This window comes from Peromyscus californicus, unplaced genomic scaffold (genome assembly GCF_007827085.1).
Source record: "Peromyscus californicus insignis strain IS unplaced genomic scaffold, ASM782708v3 Scaffold_22__1_contigs__length_63687245, whole genome shotgun sequence".
NCBI classification, from domain to species: Eukaryota; Metazoa; Chordata; class Mammalia; order Rodentia; family Cricetidae; genus Peromyscus; species Peromyscus californicus.
This window is the reverse complement of record NW_026294525.1, coordinates 42,094,940-42,118,589: the sequence shown is the minus strand read 5'-3', so window position 1 is coordinate 42,118,589 and position 23,650 is coordinate 42,094,940. Positions and strand designations below refer to the sequence as shown.

Below are 23,650 nucleotides of genomic sequence, written 5' to 3'. Positions count from 1 at the left end.
TCTCTGTGACAATACAGCCATCTCTACAAGTTTTTCTTGAAAGCCTCGCTTTTTGCCTAATGTCATGGCCCATATTGTATAATCCCAGGACTCCAGAGGTTAAGGTAGAAGGGCTGCCTTGAGTTTGAGACCAGTCTATAGTGTGAGACTATGTCTCAATCAAAAACAAAAACAAAGAACAAATAAATGAAGTAATTAAAAACAAAACGCAAAGCCCTGTTTTTTGTGTATATCTTGAGTACAAATCTAAAAACTGTCTTTCCAAATCTTTCATCAATGGATTAAATACAACATCTAACTGTGGCCAATAGAGCAAAAAGGTCTAGGAAGGGAACAAAGTGGAATAACATTTACTGATGTTTATGAATGATGACAAGGGAGCAGTTCCAGCTCATGAATAAGAGGTCAGGGAATAAATTATAAGAGGAAGAAGTAATAAATAATTCAAAGTACATTTGAGAAATACTACTACAAGCACAATAAAAACAGACGGGGGAAGCTTATTCTAGCAAGATCTAAGGCTCAAGACTTAAGAATGCATATCTTGGGTAGGGATATAGCACAGTTGGTAGAGTGTCTGCCTAGCATGCACACAGCCCTGGGTTTGATTCTGAACACAACAGAAACAAGGTATGGTGGCTCATGCCTATAATCCCTGCACTCAGGAGGTGGAGCCAAGAGGATCAGAAGTTCAAGGACATCCTTGGGTATACAGCAAGTTGATGGCCAATCTTGACTACATGAGAACCTATATCATATATGTCTGTATGTATACTATCTCATATATACCATAATTATATCATATATATCCTATCTCATATATATTCGCATTCACAAGATTATTGCTATCTTGTAGGAATGCGGATAACTAATACATAAGTCTACATCAGAAAATATTAATGAACAATAGAGAATAAAAAGAGTTATTTTTTTAAAGCTCTGTCACTGTAGTCTGCAGTCTAGTTCTTAGCTGGACACTGGGTTCCAATCATCATGTGACAAAATGAACATACAACACATTCATCCACCCAGCTGCAAAGTCATATTCTCCACAAATGCCTCACCTCTGTCTTCATCACTTAGCACAAATTTGCACAGCTATCTGAACACAAAGCTAAGCATACTGACAGTTGGTGACACCTGGGAGATCTGAAGTTCTGGTTCCAAATCTAAGAAGTAGATTAGGATGAATAAAATGATGGGAAGATATGGTATTGCCAACAAGCTGATGGGAGGAGAAACTGAAACATTCTACCAACAATAATCTCCTTTCAAAGAACAAATGTTACAGTAAATAATCTCTTCTTCAAAGAGGATTACATTGATGTAGCATCACCCTGAGAAGAAAGCAGAGCTCCTGGGAAGCCTGCCTCATGGAGAGCTTTGGTTTCTAAGCACCACAGCCTGTCAGGGAAAGAATCAGCTTCTTAAATCAGACTGAGTTAGCAACAAGCTAGTGGAAGGCCTGGAACTGGCAAACAGTCTGCAGAAATCCCATTTCAAAGGATATTGTCCATGTTGAGAATATGTTCAGTAAGCTAGCAGTCAGCCTAAAACCAGGGCTAGATAAACAAAGAAGAATTCAGTATCAGTAGTATTGTAGAATATTATTTTAACCAGGCAAAAATGTGTTACATTTATTTATGCTGCAGAATATTACTTCAACTGTTAAAGGTGTGTTATATTTGTGTATGTTTAACAATGTAAGGATGTGTGTTTAATTATGAAAAGATATGTTGCATCTGTTTCATCTTGCCTGCCTAAGGCACTTGATTGGTCTAATAAAGAGCTGAAAGTCCGATGGCTAAGCTGGAGAAAGGAAAGGCAGCGCTGCCAGGCAGAGAGAATAAATAAATGAATAGGAGGAGAAATCTAAGCTCAAAGGAAGAAGGAAGAGAATGGGAGGAGGAGGAGGAGAGAAGGAGGGACATGCATGGGGCAAGAAGCCAGGCAGACGCCAGCCAGGCAGACACAGAGAAGCAGTGAAGGTAAGATACACAGAAGTGAGAAAGGTAATAACCCCCGAGGCAAAGGGTAGATAAAGAGAAACGGGTTAATTTAAGTTAAAAGAGCTAAGGGTGAGCATTCAAAACTAATAGTAAGTCTGTGTGTCATGACTTGGGAGCTGGTTGGTGGCCCGAGAGAAACAGCCTGGTACAAAATAGACACATCTGAGGGCCCGATCTATTCAAGTGGTCCAGAGGCCATATTCATGCTATCTTCCTGCTTTTAGGAAATGAGCAGATACAGGATAAGGAATGGGTCAATAAGGCCCTAAAACTGTACCTTCCAAGACTGGGTTTCCTTGGTTGGCCTGTGATGAAAATGAATCCAGTCAAGGTCCTTCCTTGGGACATTTCATTGTGGGGAACTGGAGGAAAAGGCCACTCTCCTATACAGTGAGGAGACAACCTCCTAAAAGTTTGTCTGTGTCCTAATCCCCAGAACTTCAATGTCTGAAAAAGGGTCTTTGAAGAGGGAATTAAGTTAAAAATCTTGATCATCTTATGTCATCCAGAAGGACCTTTATATTCCAAGACAAATGCCCTGAGAAGAGAACCACAGAGGAAGATTTCAGCTAGCAAGAGATGGTGGCCATGTAAAGACGGCTAGGCATGTAAAGAACTGAAGTCAGGCAGCAAAAGACATGAAATGTCTAAGATACTTTATGTGATTAATAGATAGATAAAGATAGATGACAGATGATAGATAGATAAAGATAGATGATAGATAGAAGATTGATAGATGACAGATATAGATGGCTAGACAGATGGAGGATAGATAAATAGATAATAGATAGACAGACAGATAATTTCAATAGAATTACGCTACACAGGGTGATAATGTTTCCCCCAAAGCCATAGACTGTGACAAAAACCCTAGAGCCAAGCACTGTAAACCTTCCTTTGGGTTGTTGGTCAGGTGGTCCAAGAGATCCCCAGATCAATACAGGCTTTTGTAGCTGCCCTTAGCGGCCTCCCAGAATTTTAAGGTTAAGACCTTGAAGACATGATATACTCTGGACACAGGACTGGGAGGCACTGAGCTGCAACTGATCTGGATGTCTCCACCCTGAAGGCATAGTATCAGAACGTGCTATGCAAGCTGCCAAGGGAGAAAAGAGCCCCCAGTTCTCATTAGCTGTGAAGTCTATGAGCCACAGCAATGACTGGCCTAGCAAAATGTCCTTAATGTGCAACAGTGGCACTCGTATCTTGTGAGTAACCAACAACTGTCTGATTGGATTTAAGGCCTGCTTAACGGGGGCAGTTTATGCCTGATACTGCAAATCTAGCCCACTCCTCGTGCCTGGGGAACAGTTTTAGGAGAACCTAAAACTGTTACTTTCTGAAGCTACTACAATTTCTAACTGTGTTCTAAATACATGTCCTTTTACTCAGAGAGAGGTACAGCTCCCACTTCTTACCAAAGGAGCTTCTTTTTGAGCAAATGGTGACTACTGCGGAGTTCCATAATGGATCCCAATGCAGAGAAGGAGTAAACACGGGGTATACAACTCTGGCTGATACACATTCAATGCAACCCCTATACCTAGGGCTCAGGGAAGTGGGCAGAAGAGGGGACAAAAATATTGAATAGCCAGAGAGCCAGGATGTCAGTAGCAAGACAGTATCTTCTGGACTTGATAGAGAACCTACACCTATGAAACTTCAACAGTATGGTTGTCTAAATGAAACCTGAACAATGACAGCACCAGTCAAGACAACAACGTGGATGAGAGAAATTTTACAAGGTCCCACTTCTAAGAGAAGAGCTACAAGCAATCAACAGCGCTGAGAGAGAGAAAAATCTGTTTTCCCTAGGGTAAAGCTCCCTAAGATGTTACTGAGCTGGATAGTTTTAGGTCAATTTGACATTAGCTAAAGTCATCTGAGAGGAGGGAACCTCAATTAAGGAAATGCTTCCATAAGATGGGGCTGTAAGCAAGTCTGTAGGGCATTTTCTTCATTAGAGATTGGTGAGGGCGGGCCCAGCCCATTGTGGGTGGTGTCATCCCTGGGCTTGTGGTCCTATAGCTTATGCTATAAGAAAGGAGGCTGAGTAAACCGTGAAGAGAGAGCTAGTAAGCAGCACCCGTCCATGGCCTCTGCATCAGCTCCTGCAGTACTAAATGGACTCATTAAGAGGTGTGTGTGTGTGTGTGTGTGTGTGTGTGTGTGTGTGTGTGTGTGTGTGCGTGTGTGTGTGTAACAGTAATAAAAAAAGAAGTGTGAATTTGAGAGGAGTGGGGGACATAGGAAGAGTTTGAGGAAGGAGGAAGGTGAAAATGATGTGCAAATAGTAATCATGGCACGTCTTTAATTCTAGCACTTGGGAGACAGAGGCAGGCAGATCTCTGAGTTCGAGGCCAGCCTGGTCTACAGAGTGAGTTCCAGGACAGCCAGGGCTGTTACACAGAGAAACCCTATCTTGAAAAAACAAAACAAAACAAAAAAAGTAATCATGTATGAAATCCTCAAAATATAAAAAAATAGATAAATAAATTAAGTGAAAAAAAGTCAATGACAGAGTCCTGCCTAGATCCCTGAGAAGGGAGTTTGGCTTTGATAACTTCTAACCATGAACTTCCAAGTTTCTTCTCACCTTTTTGAGTCTGCAAAAGACATTTAGCACACATGTGCTCTACTAAGAAGTTTCAAGTACCTAATACAGTGTTATTATAAGCCTCATGTTATTCAATAATACCTGTGTAACCAAAACCCTGTACATGTGACTAGGACTTGGTTCTTTGCCTCTTGCCCTGCCTCAGCCCTGGCAACCAATACCTTACTCTCTGATTCTAATGACTGGGACTATTCTAGAGTCATCACGTTAGTGGGATCACATAGTGTTTGTGCTTCAGTATCTGCATTACACTTAGCACAGTGCCCTCTTTTGGTAGACAGGAAAATCAGTATCAAACCCATTCAAAGTCACAAACCAGTCAAACAGCAGAATGAGAAACTAACAAGTACATAAGCAATGAGATAAAACTGAGCACAAGAAGATGGGAGTGGAATAATTTAAGAAAATAATAAGAGACCCTAGATTCTTAAAGGTCTAATGAGAGACATATCTAACTTTTCATTTTACTTCACAGTAGTTACCAAAACTTTCCCATGATAGAAAACAATTTTAAGAACTCAAATGTTTGGAATTAACAAAGGTGAAAAGTATCCAGAAAGCACAAAACCATTATTTTAAAACCAATAATAGGTAAGATAAAATGACAAGGAAAAAGTAGTTTTTAGAAATAGAATTTCAGTATTAATTCTTTACTAATCCTTGTATATGTGTTCATGTACACTTTTATATACATTCATGTTTAATTCTAAGATAATGAACATTCTAAGATAATGAACTACATCCCCTTTTAGTTAAACCAAGCTAATAATATGAGCAATTCTGAGTATAAATTAAGTTTTGAATTAAATAAGTATATATACACTGTCCTCATGGATGTACTACATAATTCATTAAAACATAGGTTGAAAATATGTTGGACTCATTGGTATAATTTGTTCTTAATTATCCTAGTCAGTGAGGGAGCAGCATTAAGTGTGGCTAATAAGCTATCGAATCATCTAGAATTCATTCATACAGAAGTTGCTTTCCTGGTTATAGAGGGTTAGCTTTGCATCCTGATAGGTAAAGGAACAGTTGCATGTCTTAGACCAAAGTTTCCATTCATAGATACCTCAAAAGTTGATAGTCCAGGGATAAGGAATCAATTTAGATTTTAGTGAGCATGGGGGATTTTGTGTATTATTGTCAAATTATGTTTCTGCTACCAATCCCAATCAGTAGGCAATGAGGAAAGAGAACAACTGAAAGAAAGCAACTTACAATAATACATGTTGGAACTTCCCGGAGAGAATATTCGGCTTTATTGGGAAGTTCTTGATTGCCTGTTAGCTCATACACAGCAGGGTAGGACAGCAGGTTCACCAGCGCTAGGAAAGACTAGGGGAGGGGAAGAGACATTGAAATAGCTCATTTTATTTTTAATATTGCACAGAAAGAGTCATTCATGTAAATATTGCAGGCCTCATGAATGTCTGAGAGCTAATTTTTTTAAATAAATCTATTGTCAGGGTGAGACATCTACCCATAATAGGTTAAAAAAATAATAAGAAATAGCAATAGTCTAAGAGCTTAGAGTGCTAAAATAACAACTGTTAAGGAGCACATGTAAGAGTTAGAAAACATTTCAAAATGATTTGCAATTCCCAAAGTTAGATTCTGATGAAAAAACGAAAAAGCTCCTGCTTTCTCATTCCTTATACTATTATAACCAAGGAAATACAAGAGAGTAACACCCTAAGGCAAGATAACAAGGTCTATATATTCTCAAGCTTAGTCCATAAGACTGTTTTTTAACATACTCAATGAAAATCAGAATAACCTAGACGTCATAGCTAATTTTCAAAAGCCATGGCCTTCCTATTAAAGACAGCTCCTTTGTCCCGGTCTGATCATATGAAGTTCACCTCTCCACAGCACCTGTGAGCCAGGTCCGCCTCTCCGTGACTCTTGTCTGATCACACCAAGCTCACCTCTCCACAGCACCTGTGAGCCAGGTCTGCCTCTCCGTGACTCTTTAGCTTCACCAGCTTAACAGCAACTCGGATCTATTTCTCGCACAAATTCCATTCTTAGCTCCTAGCTCAGAAGCATTCCATGAGCAGCCATCATTAGACAGCAGGAAGTCCAAATGTTTTAGATGACTTTCAGGGCACTTCACTCTCTTCTCCTGTGTCTCAAAAGCCTCATTTCTCACCGTTCTCCACTATGAAGTCACGTGGCCTCCTTCAATTGACTGCCACCTACACAGACTTCTCTTGTCCTATTAACGTGCCCCACCTGCCCTCAACTGCGCTACAAAAGTGTGTCCCTTTCTTTCTAGTCAACTCCATCTTCTTCCTGAGGTTCCACACACTTCCCAGTTGATATATTATTTGCAGTTACTTCTAAGCACTGTGTTCTGCTTAACAGTTTGATATTTTAAATATCCAGTAAGTTGAAAATTTATGAATCAGATATTTCACTAAATGAAAAGTAAAAATTTGAGACAAATAAAACTACTTGATTTGATTTCTCATTAATAGATAAGAAAACTTGAGGTTGTGATAAAGACCTTGACTAATAACACATTTGTACAAGAACAAAACTACATTTTCTTTTTTTCTGGCTAAGGTTTCTTCTGCAAATGAAAACATGACTGTCAGATACTATTTAACAGAGATAGCCACTGTCCAGTCCTTGTTTGTGAGTAGGAAAAGTAGAGTCCACTTCTATTTCCTTCTTTTATACTCAATGGAGTGATACTTAACAAATTACAGTGGCTATATGGTGAACATATACAACATATGGTGCTTTGTAGCAATTCTATTTCTGGATAAAAATTGAACATGCATTAAGTTTAAGCTGTGTCCATATTCCCCCACCAGATACAACCTCTTAAAACAAAGATGAACTTTCTTACCAACTCTAACAACATAATCCAGGATTTAAACCTAATATATATTAGCATAACAGTAAAAGTACCAAATAATAAGTGTAAAGGTTTAGTTTAAATGTACAGAGCATGTTTAGTTAAGAGAATACTATGCAGGAATACTATCACTCTAGATGAGTGTAGTAAAGAGGAGGGGGAAGACTAGTTATCAAGCAAAGCATGTCAGAGAAGTGTGTCTCTAAATTACCATGAAAGGAACTACAAGGAAACTACAGGGTTCGTGGCCACCAACACAACAATTGCGTAAACAAATTCACCAACCAAGCAGGTGCTAAGTAGAAAGATGATTTTCAGATCTCAATAGAACTTTTAAAAATTCATTTTAATATCCAGAGAATATATCAAAGGTAAAATGCTTTAAACATTTCATGATATTAATCCAGTAATGTTTAGATGTAATAATAGATAAATCTTTTCTCTATAGTAATGGATTACAAGTACAATTTATAAATTGAATAAATATCCACTTTGTTAAGAAATAGATTGTTTATGAGTCATATCGTAACATATTGAGGGTTTCTTACTATTTATACAGAATAGCTCCACTCATGTTTATAGAATCTCGCTTCTAAGAAATAAAATAATTCTGTTGGTAGATAGTTAGAATAATTGCTGATATGCTAATCTAAGCAAATTAAGTAGAGCTTCAGATGAAAACAATCCAATGATTGTATTTGAAAACAAATAACCTGCATATAATTTTAAAGAGACTTGAGAAGATTTCAGTAGATTACCACAAGAACAAACAAACCCATTTCTCATGCACTAGGCATTTTCAAAGGCACTTAGCATATTATAAAACTGTGATGTATTAAGCATTGGTGGAACTGAAAGTATTTTCAATGCAATCATCAGTTCCCACAAAAGTACATTAAATGTGTTTGTGGCATCAGACACAATTCTAAAATTGAAACAGCACAAAACATCTATCTACTCATCAGTGTTTAGGAACAACAAGGTTTTATGTAATAATGCTAATGAAATGAGAAGGTCTAGTGGTTAATAAATTCTAAAACTGGCATTTCAAGCTTAGAATTAAAGTAACAAACTTCTTATGAATGAAAACTTACAGGTTCATAATGACTACACACTCAAAATATTTTAATGCCAGCTGCCTATAGTAGTTGTGGCAGATGCCAATTAAATTATGAATGAAGCAACAGTCTCTGGCCTACAGGACAGGAAACACACTGTGAGGTCATTCCATTCAGTACTGTAAATGGCCTGGTGGTGCTGTGCTCTGGAGATAGAGCAGAGGATTCTACTACAAGGCACAATGAGGGGATAGGGGGTTGTGGCTCAGAGAGAGCCGGCCTGAAAGAATGCAGAGATGTGCTATGTTAATAAGATCCATCCCCAACTCTAGGAAAAAGGGGACATTGCTTTCAGAAAATTACTACAAATCATCCTTTATACTTTAGAAAGAAAGAAAGAATTTGGAAAATAATTTGGGTGGTAGACAGTATTAGGAAGTATGAAACTAATTTTGAGTTTGAAGTTTCGGGAGACAGAGTTAGTCCTCTTTTATCAAAATTCTTAGGAACAAATCAGAAGGTGACTCGGGAAGGTAATCTCAAGTGTGGAAGTGTTAACCCATGGTAGAGAACATGCTTAGCTCGCACAACACCCTGGGCTCACTCCCCACTGCCAAGAAAACATGGGGATAGCCAGTTGTTTTTGGAATGGATTTAAGGTCCACTCCGCAGAAGAAGACTCATGCCTGGTACTGCAAGCCTGGCCAGAAACCTGTGGCTGGGAAGTCACAGATCTTAAGGAAGAACCTACCATGATTATTTTGCTAAGCGGATATACTATCAAACTGCTTTCTAAATACTTACTCTTGTTTTTTTTTTTTTCCTCTCTCTGTTTTAAGATACTTTTAAAAATTTCTCTGCATGTGTCTGTGTCTGTGTTAGTACATGCCATGTATGTGCAGGTACCCACAAAAACCAGAAAAAACTGGATTCCCCAAAGCTGAAGTTGTAAGTGGTTGTAAGCTGCCTGACATAGGGGCTAAGAATCAATCTATAGTCACCTAAAAGAGTTGTGCATTTCGTTTCTCAATGTTTACCCTTTAAAATTTTTTAAGGTTTATTTATATTATTTATTTGCTGGCTTGCATGTATGTATACCGTATGTGTGCCTAGTGTGCTTGGAGGTCAAAAGAGGGCATCAGATTACCCGGAACTGGAGTTATAGACAGTTATGAACCACCCATGTGGGTACTAGGAACCAAATCCCGAACCTCTGGAAGAGCAGGAAGGGCTCTGAACCACTGAGCCAGCTTTTAACGTTATAGGCTGTATCTCTCTGCACTGTTTTTCCGTGGTTTCTTAAGGAAATGTTGGTCAACAGGACTTCCTGGAAGTGTGATGTAATCTGAGCTGCTCGATACTGGAGAACACCAATAAGCACCTGTGCTTCTGAACCCTGAAGATATGACTACTACAACTAAGATTACTATCAACATTTTGTTCTTTGAGAATTTTCTTACATGCATACAATGTATTTTAATCACACTCACGAACCACTCCTCCCCCCTAACTCTTCCCAGGTCAGCAACTCCACAACTTCCCCTCCTCCTCCCATGTTCATGTCCTTCCTATTTAACTTACTGAGTCCCTTTTGTGCAGCCCATATATTCATAGCTGTGGCATCACCCACTGGAGAAGGCTCAACCTAGCCGAGGCCACACTTTCGGAAAGTGATGCTCCCTTCCCCCAAAGCCAGCCACTGTCAAGAGCTCCTCCCAGGGTGGGGGCTCATGAGCCTCTCCCTCCTCCCCGCTTGAACGTTCACTGGCTTAGTATTGAGCAGGCAACCACAGCTATTGTGAGTTCACGGGTACACTGATCCCGTCACACCTGGATGATGCTTTCTCTCAGGTTCTACCTGACCTCTGGGGCTCTTAGATCTTTCTGTCTGGTCTTCTGAAACAGTCCCTGAGCCTTGGGAGGAAGATTTTTATTTATTACGTATTTAAATAGCAGCCTGAGGACTACTGTCTACCATAGGCACAGCTGGAGAGAGAGAGAGTTGAGAGACACAAGAAAGGGACTGGAATTCAAACACAAGGTTTAATGGATTTGCTATATGTTGAGACTGTAATTATATTCTAACTGTAATTTAAAATAGATTCAAAAGTGAAAAGAACCCTTGTGGAATAACTGAGCTCTCAACCTGGGTGCTAAAGTTGTTTAATTCTATGAATTATCATTTGTTGTATATTTTAATATATAAGTTAGGAAAATATACAATGTTTCAGGAGAAAAATTCAACCTGTTTATACTGATACTCGCAATTCAAAGTCAAATAACTTGAATAAAATTCCAATAACCTTGAACCTGCATTAGAAATAGTTCATACAGATTTACAACTTACAATAATTTATGTCATACATGAAGGACTCTGTAAACGTGGAGAGTCATATAATAACGTGTCCAACTTTCACAAGGAGGGAGCCACATTTCTACCTCTGTAGACTCACCTATCTGCAATGCCCTCCTCCTCTCTGGAAAATCCAAACTTCCACCTAGACACCTTCCTTTAGCATACATGATAGGCAAGAGTGATGGCAGCAGTTTCCTCTGCCATTAGCCAAAAGTCTCTTCACTTTCATTGCTGAAGACTATTCTGCTGGATGCAGAACTGTGCATTGATTCTATCTTTTTATCTTTTCCTCTCAGCACAATAAAATGTTACATTGCCTTCTGGCCTCCACTACCTCTAATGAGGTGTGTGGTGGTTTGAATAGGTATGGCCCCCATAGACTCATGATTTGAATGCTTGACCCACAGGGAGTGGCACTATTAGGAGGTGTGGCTTTGTTGGAAAAAGTGTGTCACTGTGGAGGCAGGCTTTGAGGTCTCCTATGCTCAAGCTATACCCAGCATGGCACACTCCTTCTGCTGCTGTGGATCAAAATGTAGAACTTTCAGCTCCTTTTCCAGCACCATGTCTGCCTTCATGCCGCCATGTCCCACCATGATGATAATGGTCTAAAATTCTGAAACTGTAAGCCAGCCCCAATTAAATGTTTTCCTTTGTTTTTTGTTGTTGTTATTGTTTTACTTTCTTTTTTAAATTTTATTTTTTATTAAGAAATATTTTTATTCATTTTACATACCAATCACAGATCCCCCTCTTCTCTCTTCCTACCCCTCCAACTTCCCCCCCCCCCAAACTACCCTCATTCCCTCCTACAAGAAGGTAAGGCCTCCCATGGGGAGTCAGCAGAGCCTGGTACATTCAGTTGAGGCAGGTCCAAGTCCCTCCCCCTGTCTCAAGACTGTGTGAAGTGTCCCACCATAGGTAGTGGGCTCCAAAAAGCCTGCTCATGCACCAGGCATGGATCCTGATCTTACTGCCAGGGGCCCCTTAAGCAGATCAAGCTACACAACTGTCTCACTTATGCAGAGGTTCTAGTCCAGTCCCGTGGAGGCTCCACAGGTGTTGTTCTAAATTTCATGAGTTCCCACTAGTTTGGTTTTGTTGTCTCTGTAGGTTTCCCCATCATGATCCTGATGCACTTGCTCATGGAATCCCTCTACTCTCTCTTTGACTGGACTCCTGGAGCTCGGCCTGGTGTTTCGCTGTGGATCAATAATGGAGAGGGTACCTGAACTGGCTTACCCCAGGAATCAGATCAGTGAGTACCCTAACTATCATCATAGTGTCTTTCTCCAGTAACTGATGGAAGCAGATGCAGAGATCCACAGCCAAATGTTTTCCTTTGTAACAACAGTTGCTGTGGTCATGGTGTCTCTTCACAGCAATGGAAGGCCTAACTAAGACATGGTGCTAGCAAACTGTTCTACTGTATGCTACATACAATATTGACTTTCTACAGCTCCTTCCAAAATGTGGCATTATCTTTGTTTTAAGTAGTTCTGTCACAAGCCACAGTGTGGTTTCTCTCATATTTTCATTTTACATAGTCTTTCTTGAGTTTCACTAAGTTTCTCATCTATAATCTTTCAATAAAGTTGGTGACTTTCATCTACTGTTTAGGCAAATATTGTTCTTTCCTGTTCTCTTGTTTCTAGCATTCTCACTGCAGAAGCTAAAACTATCAATATGACATAATTTCAAAATCAACTAAAGGCTCTCCCCACCCATGCTCTTTAAATTTTATGATTCCCATGGACCTGCCAAAGTTTACTATTTGTGATGTTATGCTTAAATCTTCTGTTAAGCCCACTTAGAAATTTCTATTTCTAGTTAGTTTTTTAATTCTAGAATTTCCATCTGTGTCTTTATACGGCTACAGAGACCTATTTGTTTATTTACTATAAGTTTCCTTTACGTCCAGTCCTTGTAAAATAATACACTTTTATTTCACATAAATTTTAGTTGGCTGACTTTTTTCCTGAGTATGGGTCACAGTTTTTAAATTCTTCACATGTCTATAAATTCTGGGTTTTTTACTGTGCATATATTATATAAATTCTAGATTGTGTTATATTAACATAAAGAACATAACTTAATTATTATTAGTTAGCATATAAAGTAATGGGTTTTGTGCTGTCAGAGTACAATCAGAATACATTATATACATGTATGAAATGGTCAAATAACAAAATTAGTAAATAAAAATGTTTCATTATAAAATTTTCATACATGTATGACACATACTTTGATAATACCCCCCATAACTATCTCTTTTTGTCACTCTCCACTCCTGCCAGCACTTGCTCTTCTACCAGTTACTATTCCACTTTTCTGATGTGTGTGTATCATATATACATTATATATATATATATATATGTATGTATCTATGTATACTTAAATTACACACATGTATTATAAATCTAGGTTCTGAATGTGGGAGAAAATGTATTTGAGTCTAGCTGATTTGGTTAACATGACGATCACCAACTCCATCCATTTCCCTGCAATTAACTAATCTCATTTTCTTTATGAAGCAGAGAAACACCATTGTGCATACACACATTTATTCCATTCACTGGCTGATAGATGCTTATGCTGATCCCATATCTCAGCTACTGTGGATAACGCTGTGATGAACATGGACATGCAGGTAGCAGCATGGAGTAACTGTATCATACAGTGGTTCTAGTTTTGGTTTCCTAGAAACCCCCGTAGTAACTGACATAGCATCCACACTAATTTATACCCCCACAGGTATAACGTCTCCTTTTGCCTTGTATCCCTGACAGCATTTGTTGGTTGATTTATTTGTACTCATTTTGACTAAGGTGAGATGGATTCTCAATGTGGTTTAATTTGTATTTTCCTAAGGGCTAAAGATGTTGAAATTTTTTCAGATATTTGTTAGCATACTTTTGCTTCTTTTAGCAATGATCTGTTCAATTCATTAGCCTGTTACTGACTGGATGATATGGCTTCGGGGGTTTTAAATTCTGGAGTTCTTTATATATTCTAGACATTGACCTCTGTTAAGACACAAAGCTGGCAAAGATTTTCTTCCAGTCTGTGGGATTTCTCTTTAATCTTTGCTTGTTTCCTTTACTGTTCAGCTTTTACATTTCATGAGTTTCCATGTCATCTGGGTGGGCAGGCTAGTAAGCCTCAGTTATCCACCTGTTTCCACCTCCCCAGTGCTGGACTTACAATCATGTGCCACCATGCCTGGTTTGCAGAATTTGGCTTGGAGTTTTCAGGGTTGTTGTTTTGGGTATTTTTGTTTGATTGTTTGGGTTTTGTTGGTTATTGTTTTAATTTTTTTAATTAATTTATTTATTTGGAGTTAGGGTTGGGGATGCCACAGCATACATGTAAGATCAGAGAACAGTTTGTGAGAATCAGTTCTCTCCCTTACCATGTGGGTTCTGGGGGTCAAACTCTATCAGGCTTACAATAAATACATTAACCTACTGAGCCATTCCACTAGCCTGTTCTTTGTTTGCTTTTAATGTAGGTTCTGGGGCCCAAAGTTGGGTCCTTGTGCTCACAAAGCAGGGCTTTATCAACAGATTTATCTCCCCAGCCTCAGAAGAAAAGATTTGTTTGTAAGCTGATTCTCAGCATACTCAGCACTAGTATACAGAGGATGAATTTTTTGAACAGTTGGATTGGCTGGATTCAAACTCAGGCAATGTGGTGAGCAGCACAGTTACTATAGTTTACAGGCATAACTCATACTTTGGATGCTACTACATCTGTTTGTAATACCCATTTTGTGACTCTGTTTTCTCCAGGCTCCCAACTCCATCTTCAGCTGCCAAATAACCCTAAGCTTGTAATTCCATTCTACTAACTCTCTACTTTTCCTAAAGTTAAAATCTGCAGCCAGGCAGGGAGGCAGAAGCATTTGGTAGACAGAGGCATGTGAATCTCAGAGCGCTCAAGGCCAGCCTGGTCTACATAAAGCAACCCTGTCTCAAAATAACTACCTGTTAAATAGAGACTGTGAAGGAGGAGCATCCCACAAGTCATTGTCCCCCACTTACTGCCTACTTTTGGGCCCTCAACATTTTAACCACTTCATTTTTAAGTTATTTTCTAATGTTCATGTTTTGTACAAGAGTGAATTAGCCTAACATCCCAGGAAAAAAAGGAACTGCTGAAATTGTAGGTAAAGGGGAGTTCTTTAAATAATTTTATGGCATCATTACACTAAAAATTGTTCAAGCTTCCACTGCAGGGAATCATTACTTCAACTAAAAGAAATTAGGAGACTGTGTTACATATAGGAAAAGCCATTGAATTTTAACAGAATAGGGGGTAAGCACTTTTACAAAATTTTTGCTGCACTCTATAGCTAATAGCATCTTCCCTCTGCCTGCTCTTCTGTTCACTCCATCCAAACAACTTCCATCAGATGCAAGACCAAGGGAAAAATGCTTCCTGAACTTCCATGGTGTTGGTTTGTGTTTGTTTCAGGGACACATTGTTTTTCATAACATGCCTAGTGTGTTATTACCCTTTATTAAGAAAGAAAAATACGGGCTGGAGATATGGCTCAGAGGTTAAGAGCACTGCTTGCTCTTCCAAAGGTCCTGAGTTCAATTACCAGCAACCACATGGTGGCTCACAACCATCTGTAATGAGATCTGGTGCCCTCTTCTGGCCTGCAGGGATACACACAAGCAAAACACTGTATACATAATAAATAAATAAATCTTAAAAAAAAAAAAGAAGAAAGAAAGAAAAATACATAATAATAGCAAGATAGAAAAGTATCTTTCCAATATATTTTCCAACAACTATTGGTATGTTACAGTTCACTAAATTTACTTTCTAATGAAAAATATTTAGGTATTAAATGAGAGAAGATCCACTTAAGAAAGTTAGCCAGGAAGTGGTGGTGCACGCCTTTATCCCAGCACTTGGGAGGCAGAGGCAAGCAGATCTCTGAGTTCAAGGCCAGCCTGGATCTACAGAGCTAGCTCCAGGACAGCCAAGGCTATACAGAGAAACTCTGTGTCGAAAGACAAACAAACAAGAAAGTTTGCTGCTTATAAGTGACATAGGTCAGGTTTCCTTGGAGTCATCTCTGTGCAATACACTTCAAATCTCTGCATTATTTCATCACACATCTTCTTACCTTTTGACAGCTTCGGTCAATAGGATCCACTGGAGTAGCTCTAGGATGAGTTACCCTTACATCATCTCTTCCACATTCAAGATTGGACCATAATTCAGTTATAAGTGCACTAATGAAGCCTAGGAAGAAGTATTACTTATGTCATATTTATAGCATAATTTATACTATAGTATAAAATAGTATAGTCTGGTTTGTGGGAGACAGGATTATTCTTATGAAAAGACTTATTTGCTATCACAGAGGAAAACATTTGCATCTTTCAAAAATAATAGTGTAATCTCTACCCTTGATAGAAGTGGTACTTGATATTGTTACTAAATGTTTATGATATCCCATCACCCTGCACTGTTAAATAAATCATGGGAAAGTATTTCCCTGGAGATTGTAAAGAATGTGTTCAGGAGTTGGGGGAAGAGAAAGGAGGCACCAGCAAGTCGGGCAGGCATCCAAAGAATATGCTCACTTAATTTAATATTCATTTATAATTCCATGTTTCAAACAATTCTGAACTTTCCTCCCATGCAGCCTTTAAATTCCAAGTCAAACACTAAATGAAAATGAATATTAAAGCTGATATTAAATTTTTCAAATCATATACTGTGTATAAAAACCTAACATCTAATCATAAAGTCAGTATGCCTTAATTTCTGACCACATTCTAAGTATTTGTCCTTATACCCACAGATAAGTCCTCACCACCCTCCAAGGAAAGTTCTCTTTCTGAAAGATGGAGACTGTTACAGAGAGTCACAACACATCAAAATGCAGGGTGGTGAGCCCCATCCCAACTGATGCATCTACAACACAAATCCCACACCCAAGGCTCAGGAAACACAGAAGAGAGGGTGCTGAGATGGTAAGAACCTGAGGTCAGGGGGTTTGCTGTTAGATTGTGTCTCCCAGTTCTGTCGAGGGTTACATCCATAAAATCTACCAACATCACTGTCTAGACATGAGCTGACAAGGACAACAACAAGTTGACAAAGTGGACAGGAGGGAAGCCTAGGGGAGCCACCACCCTACAGTAAGAACTGCAGGCCACTAAGGAATGCTAAGAGCAGGAGAATGTTCTTCCCCAGAGCAGAGCACACCAATGTGTTATCCAACACCAAAGGGTCAGCCCTAAGAGCATACGAGTAACATTAGAGAGACTGAGCAGATTGTACTTATGATCTTAGGGATGGATAGGAATACACAGATATGTATGCAACAACAATGAAAAACAAGGCCATGAATTTTAAAGAGAGCAAAGGGGTATCTGAGAAGGCTTTCAGGAAGGAAAGGGAAGGGGGGACATAATGTAATTTTATTAAAATATCAAAAACCAAAATAAAATTATGACAAACCAATATGCTTCTAACAAAACAAGAGAAGTGTTTTCTGGCACAACTAACAAAAATGCAGGCTCTGCCGGGCGGTGGTGGCGCACGCCTTTAATCCCAGCACTCGGGAGGCAGAGCCAGGCGGATCTCTGTGAGTTCGAGGCCAGCCTGGTCTCCAAAGCGAGTTCCAGGAAAGGCGCAAAGCTACACAGAGAAACCCTGTCTCGAAAAACAAAAAAAAAAAAAAAAAAAAATGCAGGCTCTAAAACTGAGGATACTGGGGTCTAATTTAAGAGACTAATTTAAGAGTTTATTAATTAGTTTGCATTAACTGGGGGTGAAAGTCCCTCATCTTCTACCCAGGAATTTTGGTAACTGTGGGTGAAAGTCCCTCATCTTCAGAGACCAGGGAATTCTGGTATTTGAGAATGGAAATTCCAGAGTTTCCACAGTGTACAAATGGAACAATGCATGTAATGTAATGCCAATGCAGCTCCTGTAATGTAAGTAACGTAAGCACAGGGATCTGTAGTCATCCTATAACCTGTGTAGAATTTCATTTAACCATCTCAAGAAAAGTTGGAGAGGATGGGGTTCAAATGCTTAACTACTCGATGACAAGTAAATCTGGGGTGAAATCTAGCCTTCAAATGGATCTATTAATATATTCCTTTGTACAGTGCTACATAGATTTGTCCTAAGTAGAAGAAAAATGTGCTTCAGCTCAGGGCCGGTTTTTTCAAGGAACATATACACACAGAGCCCAAATTGGTTGAACAAAAACTAAAATGTAGCAAAATATTTTGGTTTAAGTAGCGAACCAACAGTGATCAGTGATGCTGATATAATTTATCACCTCCAACTGGAAATTCCTCTGCTATATCACTAATTATGTGAAGCTCAATAAATTAAACATGGGCATACTACAATCACGGTGGCTTACTTTCCTTCAAATCCAATTGACAGCAGAGAATATATACGGAGGGCAAATTTCAAAGTGTGTGTGAAGGCTACAGAGAGAGGGAATGCTTTCTAGAGGGCAGGGGAATGATGGGAACAAGACAGTGGTACAGATACGTGACAGCTATGCTGACTGGACATCTGGATGCACATCGAAGTCTACTAAACCAAACACTGGGCCATTCTGTCAGGGAAAATTAATTACACCAAGACTGATGACATTCTTTAGGTTTATAAGGTCGAGAGGGATTCTTTAATTGAATAAGTTTTAGTACAGATCATTAGGTACCACTGTTCTAAAAATAAAAAGGTAGGATAAGAGTCTCTACATGTCATAGGAAAAATAATCACCAGTGTAATTTCATCGAAAGCAAAGACAATCCTGTAAACTTTCTTTTTCACAGTCACAAACTGGAAAGAAGAAGTTTAGAATCAAAAATATTCCGGAACTTTGTCATGCTATTATTCATTTTATGAACAATGGTCACATTTTATTTATGAGGGAAAAAAAAAAAACTTGCCTGAATTTTGTAGCGCTACTGCCCCTGCTGCTGTGGATGCCACCTGTACAACCAAAACTTCATGGTCAAACTTCTTCTGCCTGTTTATCTAACATAGAGAATGCAATGAGAAACAAAGAACATATCATGCTGTCATATGCAATACAAACTCAGATGTACAGCTACTTACCGCTCTTTAACAACCAGAAGACTAGAAATGTTGTGGTGGTATATTGTTTGTATATACTGTTTGTAAGCTAGGAAATAAAGCTTGCCTGAAAATCAGAGGACAGAGCTAGCCACAGACTTCCTGTAGGTCAGGAAGTGGTGGCACACACCTTTAATCCTAGCACTTGGGAGGCAGAGGCAGAGATTCATCTGGATCTCTGTGAGTTCAGGGCCACACTGGAAGAGATTAAGCCAGTCTAAAAGAGAAACAGCCAGGCAGTGGTAGCATACACCATTAATCCCAGCACTAGGGAGGCTGAGACAGGAAGTGATATGGCTGGGCAGAGAAAGGAATAGAAGGCAGGAGAAGACAGGAGCTCTGGCTCTTTCAGGCTGAGGAGTTGGTGAGGTAAGAGGTGGTGGCTATGGTTTGCTCTGCTTCTCTGATCTTTCAGCTTTCACCCTGATATCTGGCTCCAGGTCTTTACTAAGACCAATTGGGATTCATGCAACAAATTTCCTTCAGGTGATAACAGCAGAAAAACAAACACCACCACCCTCACAGTGAATTAGTACTAATGTGGTATTTTTAACCATTTTATTTCTCATCTGAATTTAATCCTAGCTCTCTGACTTTCACAAGTCACTTAGTAAGGTGCTGAAGAGGTAAGTCCACAGTTAAGAGCACATACTGCTCTTGCAGAGGACCCAAGTTCAGTTCCCATAATTCAGTTCAATTCCCAGCATCCATATCTAGAGGCTCAGAACCACCTACCAGTCTAGCTCCAGAAGTCCCAACACCTTGGCCTCCGTGGACAACTGAATTCATACACATAAATACACATGGTTAAAAATAAATATTTTTGAAGAGTCACTTATTACTCCTGACTTTTTCTCATAAATAAAGGGACTTGCCGGGCGGTGGTGGCGCACGCCTTTAATCCCAGCACTTGGGAGGCAGAGCCAGGTGGATCTTTGTGAGTTCGAGGCCAGCCTAGGCTACCAAGTGAATTCCAGGAAAGGTGCAAAGCTACACAGAGAAACCCTGTCTCGAAAAACCAAAATAAATAAATAAATAAATAAATAAATAAATAAATAAATAAAGGGACTTATTTCTCATAAAAGGGGCTTAGATCAAGCAAAAATAGGATAGCTTCCAGCTCTAAATTCTATCATGCTATTATTACTAAATTGTATCATCCTATTATTACTTTTTAGGCTACTTCTTCATTTATAACCTTTTACTGCCAGATTCTTAAATGGATTTTTAAAAAATCAAAACAAAACAAAAACTCAAAAAAAAAAATGATACTTTCTCCTTAAAATAGCTATTTCTAGGGGATTCAATTTTTGTTCCTAAGAAGAGCTGCCCAATCCTACACATCAACCCATCTGTTTCTGTGTAAAAGTCCTTCAGAATTTGTCACTTTACAAAGAATAAACCTACTTGGGGTAAATACAGAAGGGAACCTATCCCATCGTATTGATCGGAATAAGGAGGTAAAGTGGCATTATAACACACCCATCAGACTCTGCTGGCCTATAAGATGTCCAGCTTCCAAACAGAGTTAACCATTCAGAATTCCTACTTTAGAACATGCCATTAAAAGCACCTGGCTTAACTTCAGACTCTTCAAACATAAAGTGTGCCCTCAGTTCTAATGGGGAAAAAAGGGGGTAGCTGAAAAGGAGCTAAATGACCTTGCTGAAAGTTAGATCTATTCATCAATTTTCTATTTTTCTATTGTTTATATCTTTAAAAGTTAGCCTTCCTTTTCAATCTTGTTAGTCATATTTCCCATTTTCCTTGAATTACAACCCATTGTTCTGCAGTGAGTAACACAGAAGTCCAGGAGGATACCTATTCTCCTTTTCCTGCATCTTCCTATCAAAAATTGCCTTACTCATAAGTCCCTCCCACCAGCCCAGAAAATTGGAGTATTAGTAGCCACATGGTTTGTCCAATTCCCACTTAATGTGTAGAGAAAACAAATTATCACAAGTTGGACAATTTATTAAACAAGGTACATCTTCATGTACACAGTTAAAAACTAGAAAAGAAGAAATCTGAGTTTTAGAATGACCATTATAACTAGACAGCTAACAGAGCCATAAAACATGTTTCATAACTAACCTGGGCTCCCACTCTCTCTTACACAAAATTAGGAAAACAGCCTAGCCTTCGGGATTTTTTGAAAAATATCTGAAGATGTAAATGATGAAAATATCTGGGATAGCAGGGCACATTAAAGTGTGATGAATATGCTAATGAAGAACTATCACTGTAAATTCCCAATGTCAAAGGGACAGTCTCTTGTATGCATGCTACCAGTATGATGCAAAAACTATTAGGTTTTGAAATTTACAAACATAAAAACGGCATCTAATTCTAGATGCATCATGTAAAGATATGCGTGCCTGATCTGAAGCACCTGAATGAAAAAGAAAATGTGTTTGAGTTGCTTGCAAGTTTTCATAATGATAAACAGTATCAACAAAGCCTGAACAGTTAATTAGGATACAAGGACAGCTCTAAACTCAGGTACAGAGGAATTAAAAATAAACTGGAACATTTGTAATATAAAAAGTGTGTGTGTGTGTGTGTGTGTGTGTGTGTGTGTGTGTGTGTGTGTGTGTGTAAGGGTATTACATATAATAAAATCCTAAATATCGGGTTGGGAAATGTGCACAGGGTGAAATGGAACTGGCAATCTGGAATAATACTAGAATAAAGTAAATAAAACAGAATGGGAACCTCATACAGATGGATGAAGTAAGTATGCCATAAACTGAGGAACAGGTGTAACTCTACTTTCTGTACTCAGGGTCCGCCTTCAATAAAACAAGATAAAAAAAAAAATGTATCAACATATACACACCTAACCTCACAAACCCATGAAAAAAACAGAGACATATTTAACTCATGCAATGAACATGAGGAGCCTACCTCAGAAACTATTTATTCTCCACAGACAGAGACAAGAAAAGGAGTTATTTCTTTTCTTATAGTTTTAAACAAAGGTAAGGGATTAGAATTTAAGAGAGTGAAAGGTTAGTACTTGCCATCAGGCCACATAAAACCATCAAACACAATAACTGCCAGAGATAAAAACAAAAAACAAAACCACTGTGAAAGGATACCCAAGATTGGGGACCTGGCGATATCTGTAAAGTGCTTGCCGCATAAGCATGAGTTCAGTGTGCCTGAACCCACATTTGGGGATGGAGGGAGGCAAAGGAGGCCGGGCTCAGCAGCACACACCAATAATTTCAACACTGAGGAAGAAGAGACAAGATGGCTGGCGATCCTTGGGGCTTGCTGGCCATATAGTCCGAAATTGGTGAGTTCCTAGTCGAGAGACCCTGCCTCAAAAAATAAGATGGAGCGCTTTGCTATCTTGCAAGATGGTGGGTAAAAATGGTAAAGGACCTGACACAAGGGAGAAGAAATCTGCAGCCAAGAAGGCTGAGGCCTTCCTAAAAGGGTCACCCCAAGGCTAAGAGGCCAAAAGGGAAGCCCCACAGCAGCTGAAAGCCCGACCTGGTTAGTGGAACTGGAAACACTTCCAATCTGTCATGAACCCAGAAGGGATATGTACTCAGCTGCTAAATCAAAGGTTGAAAGGAAACAAAACTTTAAAGGGGTGAGAGGATCTTGCCACTGTCACAAAGCCAGTTGGTGGTGACAAGAACAGAGGTTAAGCTTTGCAAGACACCTAAGGTGTCATCCTGCCAAAGTCCCACCAGGGAAGGGGTAAACCCAGGGGAAGAAGGCCTTCCATCATCATGGGAAAAGCTGCACACCGCACCATGCCCAGGCCTGACCAGCCTCAAAGGGGAGGTCACAGGGCACGAGAGTCTTCCTGAAACATCCTGGGCTTTGCTGCCTGTGGCTGGACTTATTTCCCTCCATCTCCTCTGCACAAAACACACTAGCAAGCAGCCACTGCCACCTCCACAAAAACCACTATGAGTGACGTTAAGATCCCCCAAAGACCTCGCTGATGCCTGCTTCAAGAAAAATAAGCTGGGTAAGTGCAGGCGCCAGGGATGCAGCTCTTTGACAGAGAACAGGGGAAATACAAGTTTACTACGCGGGGCAAGGTTGATAAGAAAACGGTCTGCAAAAGGTCAGGCTATTCCTCAGCTCAGGGATGTGTGCAGTCCTGTGGGGCTCTAACAAAAGGAATTTATCCTCACAAACTGGTGGTCTAAATCTCTGCCAAAAACCTAATTAAGGAACTGATATATCTATCTATCTATACATACATATATATATATGAAAGTAGAGAACAATTTAAGAAGGCAGCTGACATCGGTCTCTACATCCACCCAAGTGCGCGCGCGCACACACACACACACACACACACACACACACACACACACACACCACACAGCATGCCTTGATCCTGGCCAATGATCTATATAGGAGCTATATACAAAAAATAACCCTCAGAAGCATACCCAAGACTGCAGAAATGTAAGGATCTTTACTATGACAGAAAAAAAACAAAGCTGATTATGAGTCCATTACTTCAGGCTGCCTGATTAAATGAATTACCTGGTGAGTTTTATTTAACAGTATAACATAATCTCTCTAAAGGGAAGTTTGTGTCTTTTAAAACACCCAAGGCCTAAACCTTCATGGATA

General features: G+C 39.4%; 1 protein-coding gene across 3 annotated transcripts in view; it reads right to left on the bottom strand.

Moving 5' to 3' along the window:
• Positions 1 to 23,650, bottom strand: part of Tbc1d32 (TBC1 domain family member 32) — a 228,459-nt gene that overhangs the window by 120,896 nt on the left and 83,913 nt on the right. For all 3 annotated transcript variants that reach the window (XM_052751314.1, XM_052751315.1, XM_052751316.1), the window contains exons 19-21: positions 18,853 to 18,940; positions 16,050 to 16,168; positions 5,848 to 5,964 (exon numbers count right to left, since the gene is read on the bottom strand). In XM_052751314.1, coding sequence (XP_052607274.1) covers positions 5,848 to 5,964; positions 16,050 to 16,168; positions 18,853 to 18,940 — 324 coding nt within the window. The remainder of the gene's footprint in view (positions 1 to 5,847; positions 5,965 to 16,049; positions 16,169 to 18,852; positions 18,941 to 23,650) is intronic.